This window comes from Numenius arquata, chromosome 14 (assembly GCF_964106895.1).
Source record: "Numenius arquata chromosome 14, bNumArq3.hap1.1, whole genome shotgun sequence".
NCBI classification, from domain to species: Eukaryota; Metazoa; Chordata; class Aves; order Charadriiformes; family Scolopacidae; genus Numenius; species Numenius arquata.
Window position 1 is genome coordinate 16,720,333 of NC_133589.1, and position 18,633 is coordinate 16,738,965.

At 54.3% G+C, this 18,633-nt stretch overlaps 2 protein-coding genes across 3 annotated transcripts; one reads left to right on the plus strand and one right to left on the minus strand.

The window, feature by feature from the left end:
• Positions 1-381: 381 nt before the first annotated feature.
• DNAJA3 (DnaJ heat shock protein family (Hsp40) member A3) lies at positions 382-13,920 on the plus strand. Of its 2 annotated transcripts, XM_074158226.1 has the most exons (12): positions 382-570; positions 698-837; positions 1,220-1,303; positions 2,092-2,298; positions 4,324-4,476; positions 5,876-6,023; positions 6,908-6,972; positions 7,872-8,000; positions 8,440-8,555; positions 9,313-9,410; positions 12,042-12,158; positions 12,877-13,919. In XM_074158226.1, exons 1-11 carry the CDS (start codon positions 393-395, stop codon positions 12,143-12,145), a joined length of 1,422 nt encoding a protein of 473 aa, XP_074014327.1. In that variant the 5' UTR covers positions 382-392; the 3' UTR covers positions 12,146-12,158; positions 12,877-13,919. The 2 variants fall into 2 exon arrangements, with proteins under 2 accessions (XP_074014327.1, XP_074014328.1); XM_074158227.1 differs by lacking the exon at positions 12,042-12,158 and having other exon boundaries at positions 12,877-13,920.
• Positions 13,572-18,633, minus strand: NMRAL1 (NmrA like redox sensor 1). The gene is made up of 5 exons (XM_074158228.1): positions 18,594-18,633; positions 17,824-18,062; positions 16,739-16,988; positions 16,059-16,249; positions 13,572-14,680 (listed from the first exon to the last, which is right to left on the minus strand). The coding sequence occupies exons 1-5, from the start codon at positions 18,631-18,633 to the stop codon at positions 14,510-14,512; spliced, it is 891 nt and encodes a 296-aa protein (XP_074014329.1). The 3' UTR covers positions 13,572-14,509.

Sequence of the window (18,633 nt, forward strand, 5' to 3'; positions counted from 1 at the left end):
CCCGGTGTCCCCGGGCTGTCCCCAGCACAGGGACGTGCCCCGGCACGGTGAGCGGGACAGAGACCTCTCCCCTCCCCCCCCCGGTACGGGGGCAGCCCGGGACCCTCCGCCGAGCCTCCCAGCCCCGGGGCCGACCCCCAGCACCGGGGACACTGCGGGGCGGATAGGGGGCGACAGTCCCGGGGGTGGGAGGTGCAGCCCGTAGGGATTCGGGGTCGCCAGCTGAAATACCGCGGTCGCCCCCGCGTCCCCCGTCCCCCGGGGGATGACACCGCGCATGCGCAGCAACGCGGCTCCCGGTACCGGCCCGCTGCCGGCGCGAGGGCCACTGCGCAGGCGCGCTGCGCCCGCCGCCTCCTCCCGCGCAGGCGCCCTGCTGCGCGCGGGCCAAGATGGCGGCCGGGAGCTCCTCGCGTTGGTTGGGGGCGGCCGCCGTCGCCGCCGCCGCCACCCTCCGGAGCCGCCGGCCGAGAGACGGGCGGCTGCCGCTCGTCTGGCTCCTCCGGGGGCTGGGCGGCCTGCCCGCCGCACGCCGCCTCTCGCCGCTCTGCGCCGGGCTCTGCGTCGCGGGTGAGACGGGGCCGGGGCCTGAGCGCCTCAAGCTGAGGGGGGGGGGGGGCTGTCGTGTGGGGGCCGGGCGCCTTCCCCCGCCGCCTCCCGCCCTCACCCCCGGCCCCTCTGCCCTCCTCTCCCGCAGGGACGAAGCGCTCTGCCGCCGCCGCCGCCTCCTCCTTCTTCCACAGCAGCGCCGCGGGCCGCGCCAAGGAGGACTATTACCAGGTGCTGGGGGTGCCCCGCACCGCCACCCAGAAGGAGATCAAGAAGGCCTACTACCAGGCACGTCCGAGCGCGGGGCTGCCGGGGCCAGGGACCCGCCGCCTCTCGTGTAGGGCACCCAACAAACCCGGCTCCGGGATCCCTGTGCGTGGAGGGACCGGGGGAGGCGGGAGAGAGCTGGGCACCTCGGTTTGGGGAGCTCCTCAAAAGCGTGGGTCACCCGTCTTGTCATCTCCGGTGTCCTTCCAAGAAGGCCCTGGGGTTGATGGGAGATTCAGGAGCAGCTTGTGTAGTTCCCTGCATTGGGATGATAATGGAAAACGTTCCCTAAATTACAGATAGCGAACGCCAAGCTTTGCCTAATGCCTTTCTCCTAGCCTGTGAGCCATGCTAAAGTAAATCACTTCTCTCTGCCTCTAATAGTTTGATTTTTGTTGTTTAGCTGGCAAAGAAATACCACCCTGACACAAATAAGGATGACCCTAAAGCTAAAGAAAAGTTCTCTCAGCTGGCAGAAGCCTACGAGGTAATAAGCAGGATTTTATCGTGATGAAAAGGAGGAAAGATTGGAGGGTAGATGGGGGGGAAACATTTATTGTGTGCATTTCCTGAGAAACCATGGCTATTTTTTGATGTCTCATACTTCAGGCTTGAGTGCCTCTGTCCCAGCGGTGTCTCCAGGAGACTACTTAGCCCAAGCATCTGATTTAGTGGGGTGTCTTTTGGGCTCTCTCAGTTTGTGCTTATTCTTAGGAATGAGTGACTGGCATGGATGCAGTGGTAACTGCCATGGAATTACTGGTCAGCTTTAACAAACCAACCAATCTGTCGGCAGCATGAGCTGTTTCGAGACGGAGGTGCCTGCCACAGGGCTCCCCCAGCCCCGTTTCTTCCTGCTCTTCAGCTTGTTCAGAAACCTTCTTGTGCTGGTTTTTGCTCTTGCGGGTTTTCAAATTTACTCCAGTGCTCTGAGTAAATCAGAGTCACTTTCACCAGCTTTCACCTGATATATTAATGATTGAATATATAATGTAAGTTATTCTTATTATGAATTAATAAGATCTTGTCGTTTTCCTGATGACAAGCTGAGAGATACCCAGGAACAAGCAGCTTTCCAGTAATTCGTACGCTGCTGGGAGCTGGGATCACCCTCCTCATGACAAGAAGGTTTGAGAACGTGGGCTTGTGGCAGTAATGCCAGTAGCCTTGAGTTCTCCGGAGAGACGCCGCTCTGCAGACAGGGGCTGTTTGCCAGTTGCTTGGGATCTGTACAGTGTCCTGATGGTCACTTCTTGTCGTTCTTTTGCCTTAAAGGTGTTGAGTGATGAAGTGAAGCGGAAACAGTACGATGCCTACGGCACGGCTAGTTTTGATCCCGGCGCGGCCGGTGCCGGCGCTGGGCGGCAGTACTGGAGCAGCGGCCCATCCATTGATCCGGAAGAGCTTTTCAGAAAAATCTTCGGAGAGTTTTCGGGATCCCCTTTTGGCGATTTTCAGAATGTCTTTGACCAGCCACAGGAGGTATGAAGGGCGTTTAGCTTCTGAGTAATGAAAATGAGAAATGAAAAACTCAAAATATCAACGACATAGACAGAGGGATTGAGAGCACCATCAGCAAGTTTGCAGATGACACCAAGCTGTGTGGTGTTGTCGATACACCAGAGGGATGGGATGTCATTCAGAGGGACCTGGACAGGCTGGAGAGGTGGGCCCAGATGAACCTGGACAGGCTGGAGAGGTGGGCCCAGGTGAACCTCATGAGGTTCAACAAAAGCAAGTGCAGGATTCTGCACCTGGGCTGAAACAATCCTCAGTATAAATACAGCCTGGGGGATGGGGTATTAGAAAGCAGCCCTGAGGAAAGGGACTTGGGGGTGCTGATGGACGAGAAGCTGGACATGAGCAGGCAATGTGCTCTCGCAGCCCAGAAGGCCAATCACATCCTGGGCTGCATCAAAAGAAGTGTTGCCAGCAGATCCAGAGAGGGGATTCTGCCACTTTGCTCTGCTCTGGTGAGACCTCACCTGGAGCACTGTGTGCAGGTCTGGAGCCCTCAATATAGAAAGGACATGGACCTGATGGAGCGGGTCCAGAGGAGGGCCACCAAAATGATCAGGGGGTTGGAGCCCCTCTGCTACGAGGACAGGCTGAGGGAGCTGGGTTTGTTCAGCCTGGAGAAGAGGAGGCTCCGGGGAGACCTCATAGCGGCCTTCCAGTACCTGAGGGGGGCCTACAGGAAGGCTGGGGAGAGTGGCTGCAGTGACAGGACGAGGGGCAATGGCTTTAAGTTGGAGAAGGGGAGATTTAGATTGGATATTAGGAAAAAGTTCTTTACTCTGAGGGTGGTGGAGCACTGGAATGGGTTGCCCAGGGAGGTGGTTGAGGCCCCTTCCCTTGAGATATTCAAGGTGAAGCTCGACGAGGCCCTGGGCAACCTGGTCTAGTTGGGGGTGTCCCTGCTGACTGCGGGGAGGTCGGACTAGATGACCTTTGGAGGTCCCTTCTGGCCTGGACCAATCTATGAATCTATGAAAGCTGGGAAGGGATTGTCTGTCGCAGATTACTCTGGGAGCAAGCTTAAGCAGAGAATTTGCTTCTGGTGAGCGTCCCATTGTATGGATGTCACGTTTTTTTGATAATCAGCCATGTAGATCCATCCTCCACGCCTCCAGACAGGATACTTTTTCTGGACGTCAGCTACTTCGTCTGGTGTTTACTGACACCGGTTGGTGCTGCCAAACAGTTCCGTCGTTGTAGGGGCACCTTTTCAGCAGTACATTGATTTACGTATGTGTGCTTTGATCTGTAATGCTAAAACCCACAAAATACCTTTTAACCATAAAACAAGCCTTCCAGCATTAGGTTTGGCTGCTTAATTGGCTTAATTTTGCAACTTAATTGGCTTAACTTTGCAGTGGAGCCCATAATAAAACGAAACCTATGTTTTGCTCTTGGTACTGCAGCTCAGTGCTCTGTGGAGGGCTGTCGGTGTTGGTTCATGTACTGCCTTCAGGAATGCTTAGTATTCGGTACTTCTGCCTTTACTAAAAATGACCTTTTTATTATAAACAGAATTTCCTATTTTGCGCAGTCATCTTTGCTGGTGACTTCCCTTGTAAGTACAGAGTTTATTGAGGAAGAGCAGACGGTATCGTTGGGATTGAAAGCCTTCACCCTGGCCTGTTGCTGCGTTCCCATTAAACACCACCTTTAGAAATAGTAAAGGGTTTCCTGAGAGCAGAAAAACGCTTGGCTTGTATTTTTACTTCCTTTTTTATTTTTAGATCTCATTTCTGCTACTCACCTGCTCGTCAGAGTGGTGTAATCATCCCTCCTGTAATGTCTGCTATCCTTTTGTACCCTTTTTTAGTTATATGAGGTAGATTATTGCTTCCTGAAATGAGGCAGAACCCCCTGTTTCTTCCCTCCCTCTTATCACCTGGATGTATTTTGAGCATTGTTTGATATTTGGCCTAAATCAGTTTCAGTCTCCTTAAGACCCCGTCGCGTATCAGCTGTAGATCGGTGTCGGTGTTTCCCGTACAGTACATCATGGAACTGACCTTCACCCAAGCTGCAAAAGGTGTTAACAAGGAGATTGTGGTGAACATCAACGACTCCTGTGAGCGATGCAATGGGAAGGGACACGAGCCCGGTACCAAGGCGCAGCGCTGTCACTACTGCAACGGCACTGGCATGGTGAGTGCTTTCTAAGACACAGGTTCTGCTGTGCTTTTCCTTGTTGGAGCGAGTCAGTCCCTTCCACGGGGACAAATTCTTGCTACCATCATCAGCTTATCTCGGGTGAAGCTGAGTTAATGTGGACTTGATGTTAATAGGCACTAGGAAGATTTTCTTTCTATTAAAGTAGTGCTCTGCCCAGCTCAAAGCACCAGCCTTAGGGGCTAGAGCAGCCAGTATCAGACATCCAACAAACCATTTTCGTATAATATAAGAGTTCTGAAATTATTTGGGCATTGAATGGGATATTTTGAATTGAGAGGTGGAAGATGATAGTCTAAGGATAATAATGAAATAAGAAGATATGTGCTACTTAGAGTAAATAATGAGCCCCTCTGCTGTGAGGACAGGCTGAGAGAGTTGGGGGGGTTCAGCCTGGAGAAGAGAAGGCTCCGGGGAGACCTTAGAGCCCCTTCCAGTCCCTCAGGGGGCTCCAGGAAAGCTGGGGAGGGACTCTGGCTCAGGGAGGGGAGCCCTAGGAGGAGGGGGAAGGGTTTGACACTGAAAGAGGGGAGATTGAGATGAGATGTGGGGAAGAACTTCTTTGGTGTGAGGGTGGTGAGAGCCTGGCCCATGTTGCCCAGAGAAGCTGTGGCTGCCCCATCCCTGGAGGGGTTCAAGGCCAGGTTGGAGGGGGCTTGGAGCAACCTGGTGTGGTGGGAGGTGTCCCTGCCCATGGCAGGGCATGGTTGGACTAGTTGACCTTTAAAGGTCCCTTCCAACCCAAACCATTCTACGATTGAGCTTCAGGCTTTCAGTTTCCACGCATCAAAGTGGGTATCAGCAATCAGTGTGAGCTTTTGGTGCAGAACGGATGTAGTTGGTCAGAAGACACTGCGAGCTCTTCCCACCGTTTCCTCGTGTGCTTCAATCCAGCAGGTGGCTTTCACAGTTCAGCCCATCACTTAGTCTCCATAATGATTTCCTGGACTCTGGCAGTAATTCACCAAAGTGGATCGTCCTTGGATTCCTGAAAATACAGATATTTGTAGTTCTTTGCGAAATAGCACTGTGGGGAGCTTTGTTCCTTCTTGCTCAATAAAGCCTAGAGATGGAAAGTGTTGTGTTTCCCTTCCCCTCGCCACGAGACACTTGCTCATAGCAGTGATGGTTTCCAGTGGAAATCAGAGTGTGATGGCGATTGAATCTGGGCCAGCTTCTCACAAGCAGCAGCCTCTGGATTTCCGAGCCGGTTTTCTGCTCCACCCCTTTGCTAAAGGATATGACTGTCCCTTCAGGCTGCGTGTGCGATTAGGGGGACTCAAATACGCAGGGCCAGTTGCTGGCAGTGTTTTGTGGAAGTGAAAAGTACCGTCTCGGTCCTAAATGTTTGTACAATCTGTGTTTTCTTCGCTAGGAGACGATAAATACCGGTCCCTTTGTAATGCGCTCTACATGCCGGCGATGCAGCGGTCGCGGCTCCATCATAACAACACCGTGCGTGGTGTGTCGAGGAACGGGGCAGACCAAACAGAAGAAGACAGTGATGGTTCCCGTGCCAGCTGGTTAGTGCTGTGCTTGTGACCCCCTTTCTTTTTAAACAACTATAGTTCTTTGCTTCTACTCGGCCAGCAGCAAAGCGTTTGCCTCCGAAGCGTGGCTGGTCCCTGCTGGGTCCGAGTGTGAAAGCATCATAAGGTGTTTTGCTGCAGAGACGTGATCTTGGGAACAAAGCAGATTGATAAGCGCTAGTAAGGAGAGGAACTTTCTGGCCATGGATATAAATAGTTGCTTTGCCCTTCCCGAGCTGAGGTTTTGGATCCTTTGGATCCTCCTTGCATGGATCCTTCTAGGCAGGTTTTGAAGAGTGAAGTTTTCAAAAGGTTTCGTTGCCCTGGGTCTTTCATTTGTCGCTTGATGTGAAGAGTGGAGCTCTCAAGAGGTTTTGTTGCCTTGGGCCTTTCATTTGTCCTTGATGAAGCTTGGGGAGAAGGATGGGAATCTTGAAAGCCTTAGCTTGGCTCTGAAGAGTGTGCTGATGGCCTTCCTCACCAGAGAGGATAAAATGAGTGGTGGGACTGAAGAAGACTTGCTTCTTTGAGACTGCCCTGGGGGAGCAGCCTGTAATTTCCCTGCAGCTTGTGGAGGCTGCTCAGAGTTCCTTAGTCTGGTGCGTTTCCCTAAAGAATTCTGTAGGGATTGAAGTCATGAGCCTGCTTGGGGCGTAGTGGTCACCTCAGAGGTAGAATAAACGTGTCCTGACGCCTCCTTCCTTTGGCCACAGCTCCTGGGCTCCCGAGGAGAGTGTCACTGTGCTGCTCCCGGTAGGTTCTGTACCTCCTGCTGCTGTGGTGGCCGGCATTTGGGGATGGCAAGAGTCGGAGGTATTCAAATAACACATGGATTGTAACGCAAGGTAACGTTCCTTCTGTTTTTTCCCTGATTGCAGGCGTTGAGGATGGGCAGACAGTTCGGATGCCTGTGGGGAAGAAAGAAATTTTCATTACGTTCAGGGTACGTATCGTTAAATCGTTGGCTGTTTTCGCTGATTAAGTTGGTTTCTTGTTCCCTTCCCAACGGAGTGAATGGGGGGCTGAGGAGGAAGAGCGGGTGATCCTTCGGAACAGCTGAGGTAACCTGACCCCCCTGAACTTTCCGAGATAGCAGGAGATCTGCATTGTCACCAGCGGCGTAACGTTAAATCTGCTCTTGAAGAATCGCGCCGCCTGTTCCAGGACAAGGCCCTTTAATGGTAGCGCACATCGAAATGCAGAGCAGGTTCTTGATGCCTCGGGTCTTTCAGCTGGAAAGAAGGAGCCGTCTTGAGAGCGGGAGTGCTGAGGCGGGGCTTGGGAATGCCCGAGAGAGGCATGGACGAGTGTCCTTTTGCAGATAGACGTTAAGTGCTGCTTTTCACACATCTTGTAGCCCTTCTTCTGTAGTACCCTGTCACATGTGCCTCTGTCAAGGAGAAGATGTTTTTCAGCGCCTTTTTTTGCGGTGCAGGAGGATTTAATTCTCTTCCAGCTTGTGGGGCCGCTGCAAAGGTGCTTGTCTCCCTCTTCTCTTCCGGCATTCCCCTGTTGAGGGTTCTGGGCAAGGCAGCGTCTCCTCTCTCTCCGCAGAATCCTACCCACACCGATGAATTAACAGCGGGATTAGGGGAGGGAGTTGCTGAGAGAGGATGCAGGCGTCCTCCTAAGCCTCTGGCTAATTACCGTTGTGTCAAGATCTGTGTTTTTCTGCAAGGCTTGAGCATTAACTCACGCTTCTTAACTGTGCAGTTTCTGGACGGTAGAGGCTCTGACTACAGCATTCTGACATGTTTCCTTCTGAGAACCTTCAAAGCAGGTCACCGTGAGGACTTTGTGGTACCGTGTGCTGACTTGTCTTTGGAACTGCCTGCCTTTTAGGTTCAGAAAAGTTCTGTGTTCAGAAGAAACGGAGCAGATATCCATTCGGACCTGCTTATTTCGATAGCCCAGGCTGTTCTGGGAGGCACAGCCAGATGTCAAGGCTTGTACGAGACAATCAATATCACGGTAAGTACCGTTATGGGGAAGGGCTTGGGCATAAATCGATGTGGGACAGTAGAGACTCCTCCTTTGCTGCAGAGGTGGTGCAGATCTCCAAAGTCTGCCAGGTTTGCGTTTCAGGCTTCGTCAGAATTGAGTGTCAGGTAGTTTGTGACCTGCTTGGTCCCACCTCCTTTCCTGTCACTGTAGGGACAGGGAGCAGAAGGGCTGGATGGGTTTGGATTGCCGGGCAAATCTCATCCAAGGTCTGCAGGCTGTGTGAGGTTCTTCACTCCTTCCTTTGGAAGCTTTTCCATCATTCCTGACTCAGCTTCCGAATGTCTCCACACGCACCAACGTACCAGATCTCTCCCATCCTGCTTTGAAGCTTGCTGGAGAAAGTCATGTAATTACTATATAAATGGTTAAACCAGAGTAATAAACGTGACAACCTCTGTGTTCGTAGATACCCCCTGGTATTCAGCCAGACCAGAGAATCCGAATGAGTGGGAAAGGCATTCCCAAGGTTAACAGTTATGGCTACGGAGACCACTACATCCACATAAAGATAAAAGTTCCGCAGTAAGTAGAGCTAATATGGGTGTCTGTGTAACCTTGGACTTCTTGCAAAAAACATTGAGAAAGAGAGATTTTTTTTTTTTTTTTTTTTTGGTAAAATTCCTTACTGCTTTATCAAGATTATTTATTTCTCACTCTGCTTTTAATTCTCATGTGATGTAGACATTTTTTTTTTTTTTTTAATAATACCACTTGGCAACCCAGCTCTAAAAATCCCAAACCCTGGAAATACTCAAGTAGTTCTTCACCTGTGTGTCAGCCTGGCTGCCTGCGGTCCTGTCTGCATCCCAATTCCATAAATTCAGAGTTCTGGCTTGTAACGCGTCTGTGCTCTCACACCTGCGGCTCGGAGGAGCTGAACTCCTTGGCAGCTGCTTTCCAGGCCACTTGGCCGCCCCCCCGCTCCTTTGGGAAGGAAACTTTTTTAGCTTGTATCGCTGCACTCAGCAAGGGAGTTCGTTTCCTGAGATGTCACTCTGTGGCAGCTCCGCGTGGTCCTTCTCAGCACCTCAAAATATTTTAGTTTTTCGCCTCAGTTTGGTGAAACGCAGCGGGTCGTATCTCTGCTCTTCCACTAGGGCTTATTCTTTATAGATTGCTCATTTTCAGAGCACCGTAGGGATTCCGAGACTATGCCAGGTGTATTCATCTTGTGCTTCCAGTAGCTGCCTCTCGTAGATACCTCTGTCCTTAAATCTGGCTGTAGACACATCTGTCTCCAAAACCAGCCGTGACCAACGACTCTGTCTTCGGCCCGCAGGAGGCTGACGGATCGCCAGAGAGCCTTAATGATGAGCTACGCGGAGGATGAGGCAGACGTAGAGGGCACGGTGAACGGGGTCACAAACACGGCATCAGGTGAGCGGTGGGAATCAGGGCTCCTTCCTCACGGAGCTGGCCTGGGAGCCCAGAGCTTCCCGAGGGCTCCTGGGGAGGACAGTGAGCCAGGGTCACCTTGAGATGACACGTCAGCACAACCTGCTGAGCTTGCTATTTCAGAAATAGTTTTGGTGGGGTGTTTAAGAGGCTGTAGATTTACTCGAATCCTTACTGGGCATGAATGGAGAGCAGGTACTGAGATTCTCCAGGGTCCTGACGAGTTGTGGTGAGTCTCGCTGCGGTGATGAACGAGGGCTGAGCCTCATGAGGTCATGAGGACGCGCTGAGGGCTGGAGCCCCTCTGCTGTGAGGACAGGCTGAGAGAGTTGGGGGGGTTCAGCCTGGAGAAGAGAAGGCTCCGGGGAGACCTTAGAGCCCCTTCCAGTCCCTCAAGGGGCTCCAGGAAAGCTGGGGAGGGACTCTTGATGAGGGAGGGGAGCCCTAGGAGGAGGGGGAAGGGTTTGACACTGAAAGAGGGGAGATTGAGCTGAGATGTGGGGAAGAACTTCTTTGGTGTGAGGGTGGTGAGAGCCTGGCCCAGGTTGCCCAGAGAAGCTGTGGCTGCCCCATCCCTGGAGGGGTTCGAGGTCAGGCTTGATGAGGTTCTGAGCAATCTGATACAGTTAAAGATGTCCCTGCTTACTGCAGGGGGTTGGACTAGATGACCTTTAAAGGTCCCTTCCAACCCAACCCATTCTATGATTCTATGAACGCCTTCTGCTCTCAGCTTCTGCCTCTGTGCCAGGAGTAACTTGTTTTAGCAGCAGAGGGAGAAAAAGAGGATGTGCCTCAGGCCAGCTTTCTGTCTGAGCTAATCCGAGCGCGGTGGGGACACTTCTCCTTGGAAGCTGCCGGGGAGCACTGCTGTCAAGGCCACTTGGAGCCATTCTTGCACGCGTGGGGGAGCCTGGGACAGAAACGTTCCTCAGTACCGAGTGGTGGCTCCAGTCAGGAGACGGCGTCCAGCAGGATGGGGGGAGCAGAGTCAGCTGGGAGCTTTGTAGAGCTGCTCTTCAGCTCAGGATTAGAAATTTTGCTTCAGGAATTAACGTGTTTTAAGTTTCAGGGTGAGGCGTTGGCATCGTTAGCCCCTAAAGGCAAAACAGTAAGGCGAGAGCTTTTCTTTTGCTACTGGAAAACAATTTTTTCTTTGCTCTTATTGGAACAATGAACCTCTTAAGGCCGGTTGGATTTCTTTAATGCTTGAAACCAAAAATAGCCTTTCTGACTGTGTACAGCCGGGCAGAGGTGAGAGTCTTTCAAAGCTGCTAAATGATCCCAGGAACTTGGGTCCTCTCTGCTACAGGTGCCAAATCCTGAGGAGTAGAAGCTGAAGTTCAGGATATTGGGAGGCAGAACCTGCCAAATACTTAGCGATGTTATGTTTTTATCGTGCTTTTCTAACAGAGAAGAAGTGATGTCTTTTCCGCCGAGGGGAAGCGATAAGGGTCAGCCTCGGGGGGGGGGGGGGGAGGGGAGAGATCTCTAAGCACCACAAGTTTCATTCCAGCTTTTTAAAGGCATTTATCTGCCAAAGTTAAAAAAAAAAAAAAAAAAAAAAAAAAAAAAGCTCTCTAAACTTGTGTTTTGAGAAACAAACCTGCCAGGTTTTACCACAGTTAAGCAGCGAGGTGGGTTAAAACCCCCAGTTTGCAGTACAGAGGGAGGCTGTTGCTGGAAGCCTGTCCTTGCTCTGGGAAGCAGAAGTGCCCCGAGCGGCTGGAGGCGTGTTCAGGCGCAGTATTTCATAGCGTTGCATCAGTCTGAGCTCGGGACTCGGCTGGGGGACGACGGGGAGGACTGGACTTTGTGTTCCTTGTGTGCAGAGTAAAGCTTGAGGAGCGTTTGGGGGGGGTCTTGTTACTGATGGTTTTACTGTAGAAAAAGCAGATTAGCAAAAGAGATCTCTGGTCTCACTGTAGCCGCTTCTGGAGGGACAGACAACTTCTCAGGACCTGTTTGTACAGGAAAATTATGCTTGTTGCTGTCAGTAAGATTCCGTGTCTGGACTCCTGGAATACTTGTAGACTTTTTCGTTCTAGGCTGAGCTCATTTTCTCCTTGATACTGTTTTGAGCGTTGCTTGAAATGACAAGCAGCAGGCTCCCGGCTCGGTTTTGTGCTGCTTTGCTCTAAAGGGTCACCACACAATCATGAGACAGGAGGAGAGGTTGTTCCAGGGACCACCAAAACGTCCTTTTTTCCCCCCGGGAAGCCATGGCAGGCTGCGGTCAAGCCAACAACTTGTTTTTAGTGGTAGACTCTCCTCCATTCCAAGTGCTTGTTTCCAAAGCCTGTGGGGGTCCCTGACTGGGTTGGGCAGCAGGAGAATTCCCTCAGCAGTTGGAGGGCTGGGGAGAGGGGAAGGGGACGGTGTTACCTGGGCTCACGGTCTTCTCTTCTGCTTCTGGGGTCCGGACTCTGCGCTGCTTTCACTGCCAGTGGCTCGGTACCGCTGCCAGGTGCGGCCCCGTAGAGGAGGATGCTGGTAAAACCAGCTGATTTCACCATTCCCCACCCAAAATAACCCTCTGGCTTTGTTGTTGCGGGGGGGGTGCTGGCTACCGGCAGGAGATGTGTCTGACTGCAGCCCTTTGCTGTTTGTGTCCAGGTGGCAGGGCCAGGGCTGGCGCTGCCGCAGGCGGGGATAGGCCTGAGGCTGAGGAGAACAAGGAGGGATTCCTTTCCAAACTTAAGAAAATGTTTAGCTCCTGACACCCCGTGCGAGGTAGGAGGCCTCTTGTGTTTTATTGTCATCTTTTCGCCCCACACTAAGCAGAATTTGCACCTCCTGGGAGGTAGAAGAGAAGAAGAGTTCTTGCACCTCTTCTCGCTTAGCCTCAGGCCTTCCCGCCACGGGTTGTGGAAAGCCCTAGCTGTCCCCTGTGGCCTGGAGCAAAAAGCCAGGGATCAAATGGCATTGTTGCTGCAGCAGGAAAAAAAAAAAAAAAAAAAGCAGCAAAAAATGCTGGATACATCTTCAGGGAGGCTGCTGGCCTCCCCTGCAGCTCGGCCTCCTCGCCCGCTCGGTGGCTGTACCCGAGTCAAAGCACCCGGGGTGTTCCCGGTGGCTGGAAACGGGGCAGTTCTGCCCCCAGTGCAAAGCCCGGGCTTACTGGGAGGTGTGGGTGGGAACCGCCCCTACCAGGGGCTCGCAGCAGCGGGAAGGAGTCGGTAAAGGCCAGCAAAGCCCCCGCCACATGATGGAGCAGTGTGTTGTAACTCGGGGTGCCATTTAGCTGGTGTTGGCCTGCGGTGAGGGAGCGCTGCGGGCTTGGAGTCATCGATGGCGGACGCTGGTCCCTTGGATTCCAGGGGCTCAGCTCCTTGTCACCGCAGGTTTCACACTTGTCTGGTGCGAAAAAAGCGTGACAGCGGGGCAGGTGGGGAGGTGCTGGGTGCCTCAGGTGAGGAAAGGTTCAACTTCTCTCTTCCTTGGGCTGCAGGGAAGCGTTCTACCGGAAACTAGGAGCCGGCAGCGGATCATCTTTGCAGTCGGGAGTGGATCTTTCTGGCAGCGGGCTCTGGAGAGCGGAGGACGTCAGGCGGCAGCGCAGGGAGACTCCCAGCTGGAGAGGCTACAAACCACCGAGGCACCAACAATTGTCAGGATACAAACACCCACCCTCCGTCCTGGGAAACGGTAATGAAGGAAAACGCCACCTTTGCAGAAACGTGGTTGCTCCCCGGTCCCTGCTGCTGCTGGAAGCTTATTTGGTAAAAATTAAAAGTTAAAGTGTTATTTAGAAGCCAAACCAGTGGAAATGTGAAAAATAAAAATTGTCCTTCCAGCACGGAGCGGAGCAGTTTGCTGTAGGGAGGCCGAGGTGGCTGCTGCTCGCTCAGGTGCCCTCTGAATGTATCACCGCTTCTCTTCTCCCAGGAGACGCGGTGGGTCAGTGGGGTTTAACCCCCGGGTTGTCCTGCACATGTCTCCCAGTGGGAAAGTCTCCCTCCGCCTGGGACTCCAGAGCCCTGAGGTTTCTTAGTCCTGCTGATTTCCTGCACAGAGAGCAGTGATGGAATCTGCACTTTGCCTCAGGTTTTTCCCTCCCCCACCCCAAATTAACTAAAAGTTACAACACAAACGCTGTCGCTTCTCAATGGGTACAAGTTTTATCACCGAGCCCTTTGCCAGTTTGGGACAAAGCCTTTTATTACATTAGCACGACACCCGTAGCATAAATGATTGGTGAAAGCGTCGTTGTCTCTACATGTGTGAGGATACAGGTGGATCACTCCTTCCCAGGGGGGGTTGAGCTCTTTGCAGTGAGTATTGTGGTGGTTACCGTAGCCCGCTGTTGTTAGTCACACTGTGCAGGTGCCATCAGCCCACCTACTAACTGACCAGTTAAATGGGGACGTGGCATAGTCTTGCCCTTCTTAATTTGCTGAAATAAAGCACGCGTTGCCTCCTGATTAAACTGTCTGTAAAGTGATTCTGTATCCATGTAAATAAGATGGACTTCATAAAGATATTTAACACGTGCTGTGCCTTGCTGCCTCGTCTGCTCTTCCAGCTTCCTGTCACCCCCTTCCCTGCCCCGGCCACGGGAATTAAGGTCTCGGAGAGGAAAAGGAGCTGTCTCGAGGACCTCTCTGGTGGCTGCCACTGACTTTAAGCACGTTTGCAGAGTGCCAGGTGGTGTGAGCCGGGGTTGAGGGGGAAGGAGCTTTTTAAGTCTTAAACCCTACAGTTGGACAGTCTTGGAAAGGTTTTATTCGACTCGCAAGGACAGTGAAGCGTCTTCTCTGCACTTGGAGGACTGGAGACACTACACGTTCAGCCCATGGAGTGGTGCTGCCTGCTCAGAGCTGCCTGGGGAAGAGGGAGATCCCGGGAAAACAACCCACCACCACCCTACAACTGTGAAAACACCCAGAATCACTAAAGAAACATCTCTGTGAAGACAGGGGGCAGCTCTGCAGCCTTCCCTCATGGCCAAGCTCTCAACTGAGTTGCAGGAGAGCCCTGGAGTCCACGCACGGACCAAAGCTCTTCCCAGCTCCCCTCTCTGGCCAGAGCCCACTCCAGAAGCTGGGGAGGAAGAGGCGGGAGGGAGGAAGACGAAAGAGGGGTCAGAAGGCAGCTTTGTTGTCCGCCACCCACTGAGAGAAGGTGCGGGCTTTGGGGTTGAGTTTCATGGTGAGGTCCACGTCGCGGTCGGGCTTCATGGCGTAGAAGCGGAACATGGCAGCCATCTCCTTGGCCCCAGGGGAGCCGCGTTTCTCGTAGTCCTCAGGGGAGATCTGCCAAAAGAACGGGGGGGGGGGGGAGGTGGAACCCACCATTTTCAGAGGGCAGGGGCTTCGGGGGCCTTTCCCTTATGCCGTGCGGGGAAGCTGAAGAGCTGCCACACTATTTGCACTGGTGAGGAGGGCTCTGCTGCTCACTTGGGGTTGTGTAAAGGAAAGTCTTCTCCAGAGCCCACTGATGGGAGGTGGGATGAAGCAGAGCAGTGTCTCATGGTCAGTCCTGACCCCAGTCCTCCCCAAAGCCCACCCTTCCCCCAGGCGCAGCGTGAGAAGGGGTCAAGGTGGTGGGGAAATCCCACCGCGGATGCTCAGGAGCTTGTTCTGGGTCTGTCCCCAGCCTGTTGCCCCCCAAAAGTGGCAGCCACCAGCAGGGCAGTGCTGCCAAGCACCCTGGAGCCCTGCCCAGCCGGGAACACCCCAGCACCCGGATCTGGCACCCAGCAGGGGCCCGCAGCAGCCATGAGGGAGCCCTTCTCTGCACGGGGGGGCTGAGAGGTTCTAGAAACCAGGATCCGGGAAATCTCCGGAGATCCCGAGCAACCCAGACTGGTAGCCCAGCACCCGCCCTCCCTGCCCCAAGAGAAGGGTGACCCGCTACTTCCGTGCGGGGGCTCTGGGAAGAAAAGAGCTGCTTATTTGTCCCTGGGAGAGCAGAGCAGAACCGGCAGAGAGCATCAGAGGTGCTTTGTTTCTGCTGGCACAAGCTTTGTTCTCGGCGCAGAGAGGTACCGCACCCCTCGCCCATTGTACTTCCTGCCCCAAGGGAGCAGTGCAGCCACAGATAAACAAAAAGAAGTCCCCGGGGCGAAGGGGAGGCCTGGTGCGCTGTCAGGGTGACACAGCAAACCTGCCGAAGGAGGGGCAGGCACCAGAGACCTGTTCTGTAGGTGCCACTGCCCAGGTCTTGGCTCTTCTGGAGACCTCCCGCTCCAGTTATCCCTCAGAGCCAGGCACGGACCTGCCTGGGCACACCCACGCGCTCCAGGAGCATGAGTCGTCCCAGTGACAATACCAACGAGGTGGCTTTGGGGGTCACTGGGTGCTCCAGCCGCACACAGGGGCAGCGGGACTCGTCCTGGACACCAGCTGGGTAGTACCAAACTGCTACACCAAGCTATGAGGTCCCTCCACCCCAGCAGCTCCTGACCTTGCTATCGGGACAGAACAGCATTCGTTTTGTCACTGCTGCCCCTTCTTGGCCCCCGTACAGGACTACCCACAATTCCAGCCCAACAGGAGAGCTGGGAGTGATGCTCCTCTGCTGCTGCCAGGCATGGGCAGGGACCTGTGGAGCATCTAGCTGTTGGGAAGGCGCAAGGATGGTCTCACCACCACCTCAAGAACATCGCAAACACCAATGGACGCTGCCTACCTTGCTGGCTTTCACCGTCTTGCCCGTCTGCTGGGAGAGGACAGCGGCATACTCTGCCTCGGTGAGCTTCCCCGTGCTAAGCCCGATCACTCGGCCAACGTACTCCTTGGGGGACTTCAGCAGGGAAACTACAACAGGCCCCATGTCCTCCACCGCCATGCCATCCATGGGGGTGTCCCCCATGGGCAGTGCTGTAGGGGAGAGATTGATTCCGGTCAGAGAACAGCCCAGCTCCGAGGAGGTGGAGCTGGAGTTTTCAGCACCCAGGCTCTGAACATGAGGTGAGGAAGAGCCAAGAGCATCCCATCTCATGGCAAGCCACGAGAGCACCTGCAGGGCTGAGACCACAAGCAGCACCGTGACTCTCCCAGATTGGCAGCCCCACCTCCGACATCCCAGCTGCAGGGAGTTGAGGTCTCCAGAAACACTTTGGGACATGCAGAGCAGCCCTCAGCACTGGAGACAGGACTGGGATCTCACTGGTTTCTTGCAGGCAACCAAAGAGGTCTGAAGGACCATAAAACGCAGGTGCAACTCGCTGTGGCCAAGCTGGCACAGGCCTGTTTTCCCCATCAGCCTCCAGCCCTGGTGGTTCCTCCACCCCTCAGTGAGCCTCTGCCCAGGGGGAGCAGATGAGACCTACGGGACAGTCACCTGGAGAGTGAGAGGTCCCATCTTACCCAGGACATAGCTATCTCCCTGCGGGGCCTTCTGTGGCTTGAAGATGGAGAGGAAGTTCTCAAAGTAGAACGGCAATCGGATGGATGTGATGGGAACACTGACTTTCCGGAAGTACTCCTCCACCTCGCCTTTCCCGTCAAAGTGCAGCACCTCCAGCCGGCCCCCCGTCAGCTGCTTCACGTTCTCCAGGCCGCTGTACACCACATGGCGCAGGCCCAGGCGCTTCGACAGGTCAGCAAGGCGCTTTCCCTGGGTGACGGGTGAAGGTGGCCATGGAGAGGGGAATGGGACACATAGGAGGTCTCATCATCCCCCCACTCCTTCCCCTTCATTGCTCTGGGCAGGAGGGCAGCATCCAACACACGCCAGCTGAGAAAAGTCCTCAGCATCTGGCACCCCAATCAGCATCTGGCACTCCAAGCTCCTCAGCTGGAACCAGGGCTGAGCAGACCCCATGAGGCCCATAAGTTGCCCAGGTGGAGCAGAGTCCTCTGCTGACATCATCCTACATCAGAAAGAACCACACACCCTCCACCTTTGGTGCTGCCTCCTCCAGCAAGCACGCAAGCACCAGCCCTAAAGATCTGCCAGGGCCAACATACCTGCCCTGACGAATCTTATCTTTTGTTCACTGCTGTGCAGGTGTGGCAATCGTGCTACCATGGGAAATCTGTCCTGGGGGTGAACATCGCCCTTGGGATTTCTGATACTGCAGCATATTTTGGCCCTGAACTTGCGAGTTTGGGAGTGGAGATCTACAGTCCCAGCTCAGCCCCGGAAAGGTTTTGCAGAGCCGAATCTTTCCACTCCTGCTATGCTGACTCACTGACAGCGCTCTCTGCCACACCAACTCTTGTGGCACTTCGCAGCTCCCTGAAGGAAGCAGATCCTAGAGCCACCTGACTGTGAGGGAACAGGGAACAAGTTCTGGCTTTGCAAGAACTGAGACCTGGTTTGTTTGTGAGGCCTCAGGACTTTTCCGGACTGGCCAATGGAACCATCAGGGCTGCCTTAAGAGCTGTTCCCATGACCCCCCCTCCCAGGCCATTCCACACATGGTCCCAATTAAAGCAATCACGGGTACCTGCACAATTTCTTTCTCTTTGCTGCAGTGCTCCCAGAAGTTGGTGACAACAAAGGCTCCGTAAGCACCCTCCAAGGCCAGCTCCAGGGATGGCTCATCGTCCTGATCTGCCTTCACCACCTCTGCTCCCCTCTGTTTCAGCTCCTCCGCCTCCTTCTTCATGGGGTTCCGTGTCACCGCGCGGACCTTGAAGGTCCCATCTTCCAGCAGAGCCCGGGCCACGCTGCCCCCCTGAGCCCCTGTAGGTGCAGACCTGGTCAGAGCCCCATCTCCCCACAGGGCTCTGCTGATAAAGGGAGCTGGGACGAGCCGGGACTGTGGGACGGAGCTGTCTGATCCCCGCTCTCCCTGGGGCACGGGGACCAAGTTCCCCCTAACCCGTCCTCGTGCCAGTTCCTGGTGCTGCTGCTCCAGCCAGGCGGGCGCTTTCCAGACCCTGGAAACAAACCCTGTTCACTGGAACAGGCTGCCCAAGAGAAGCTGTGGCTGCCCCATCCCTGGAGGGGTTCAAGGCCAGGTTGGAGGGGGCTTGGAGCAACCTGGTCTGGTGGGAGGTGTCCCTGCCCAGGGCAGGGGGTGGCACTGGAGGGGCTTTAAGGTCCCTTCCAACCCAAACCATTCTATGGCCCCCTGACCCTCCACCGGGCCCCAGAGCCCGGGTGGCCTGGAAGTTATCCCTGCCTTGTGCTGCGGGGGTCCGAAGCCCCTCTCCCCTTCTCCTCCCACCCGGGGACCCACTCCCCCCCCAAGGCCCTTCCCGGGGCACTCACCGGTCGCCCCGAACACCACGATCAGTTTCTTCCCAGCCAT

Excerpts from the sequence above, each read along its gene's own strand:
- NMRAL1 (XM_074158228.1), bottom strand. The coding sequence starts at position 18,633 with ATGGCTGGGAAGAAACTGATCGTGGTGTTCGGGGCGACCG. Across the intron at positions 16,989-17,823 it reads AAGAGAAAGAAATTGTGCAG|GGAAAGCGCCTTGCTGACCT; the intron begins GTACCCGTGATT and ends CCCGTCACCCAG. Across the intron at positions 16,250-16,738 it reads GGGAGATAGCTATGTCCTGG|CACTGCCCATGGGGGACACC; the intron begins GTAAGATGGGAC and ends TCTCCCCTACAG.
- DNAJA3 (XM_074158226.1), top strand. The coding sequence starts at position 393 with ATGGCGGCCGGGAGCTCCTCGCGTTGGTTGGGGGCGGCCGCCGTCGCC. Across the intron at positions 1,304-2,091 it reads AGCTGGCAGAAGCCTACGAG|GTGTTGAGTGATGAAGTGAA; the intron begins GTAATAAGCAGG and ends TTTGCCTTAAAG. Across the intron at positions 9,411-12,041 it reads GGTCACAAACACGGCATCAG|GTGGCAGGGCCAGGGCTGGC; the intron begins GTGAGCGGTGGG and ends GTTTGTGTCCAG.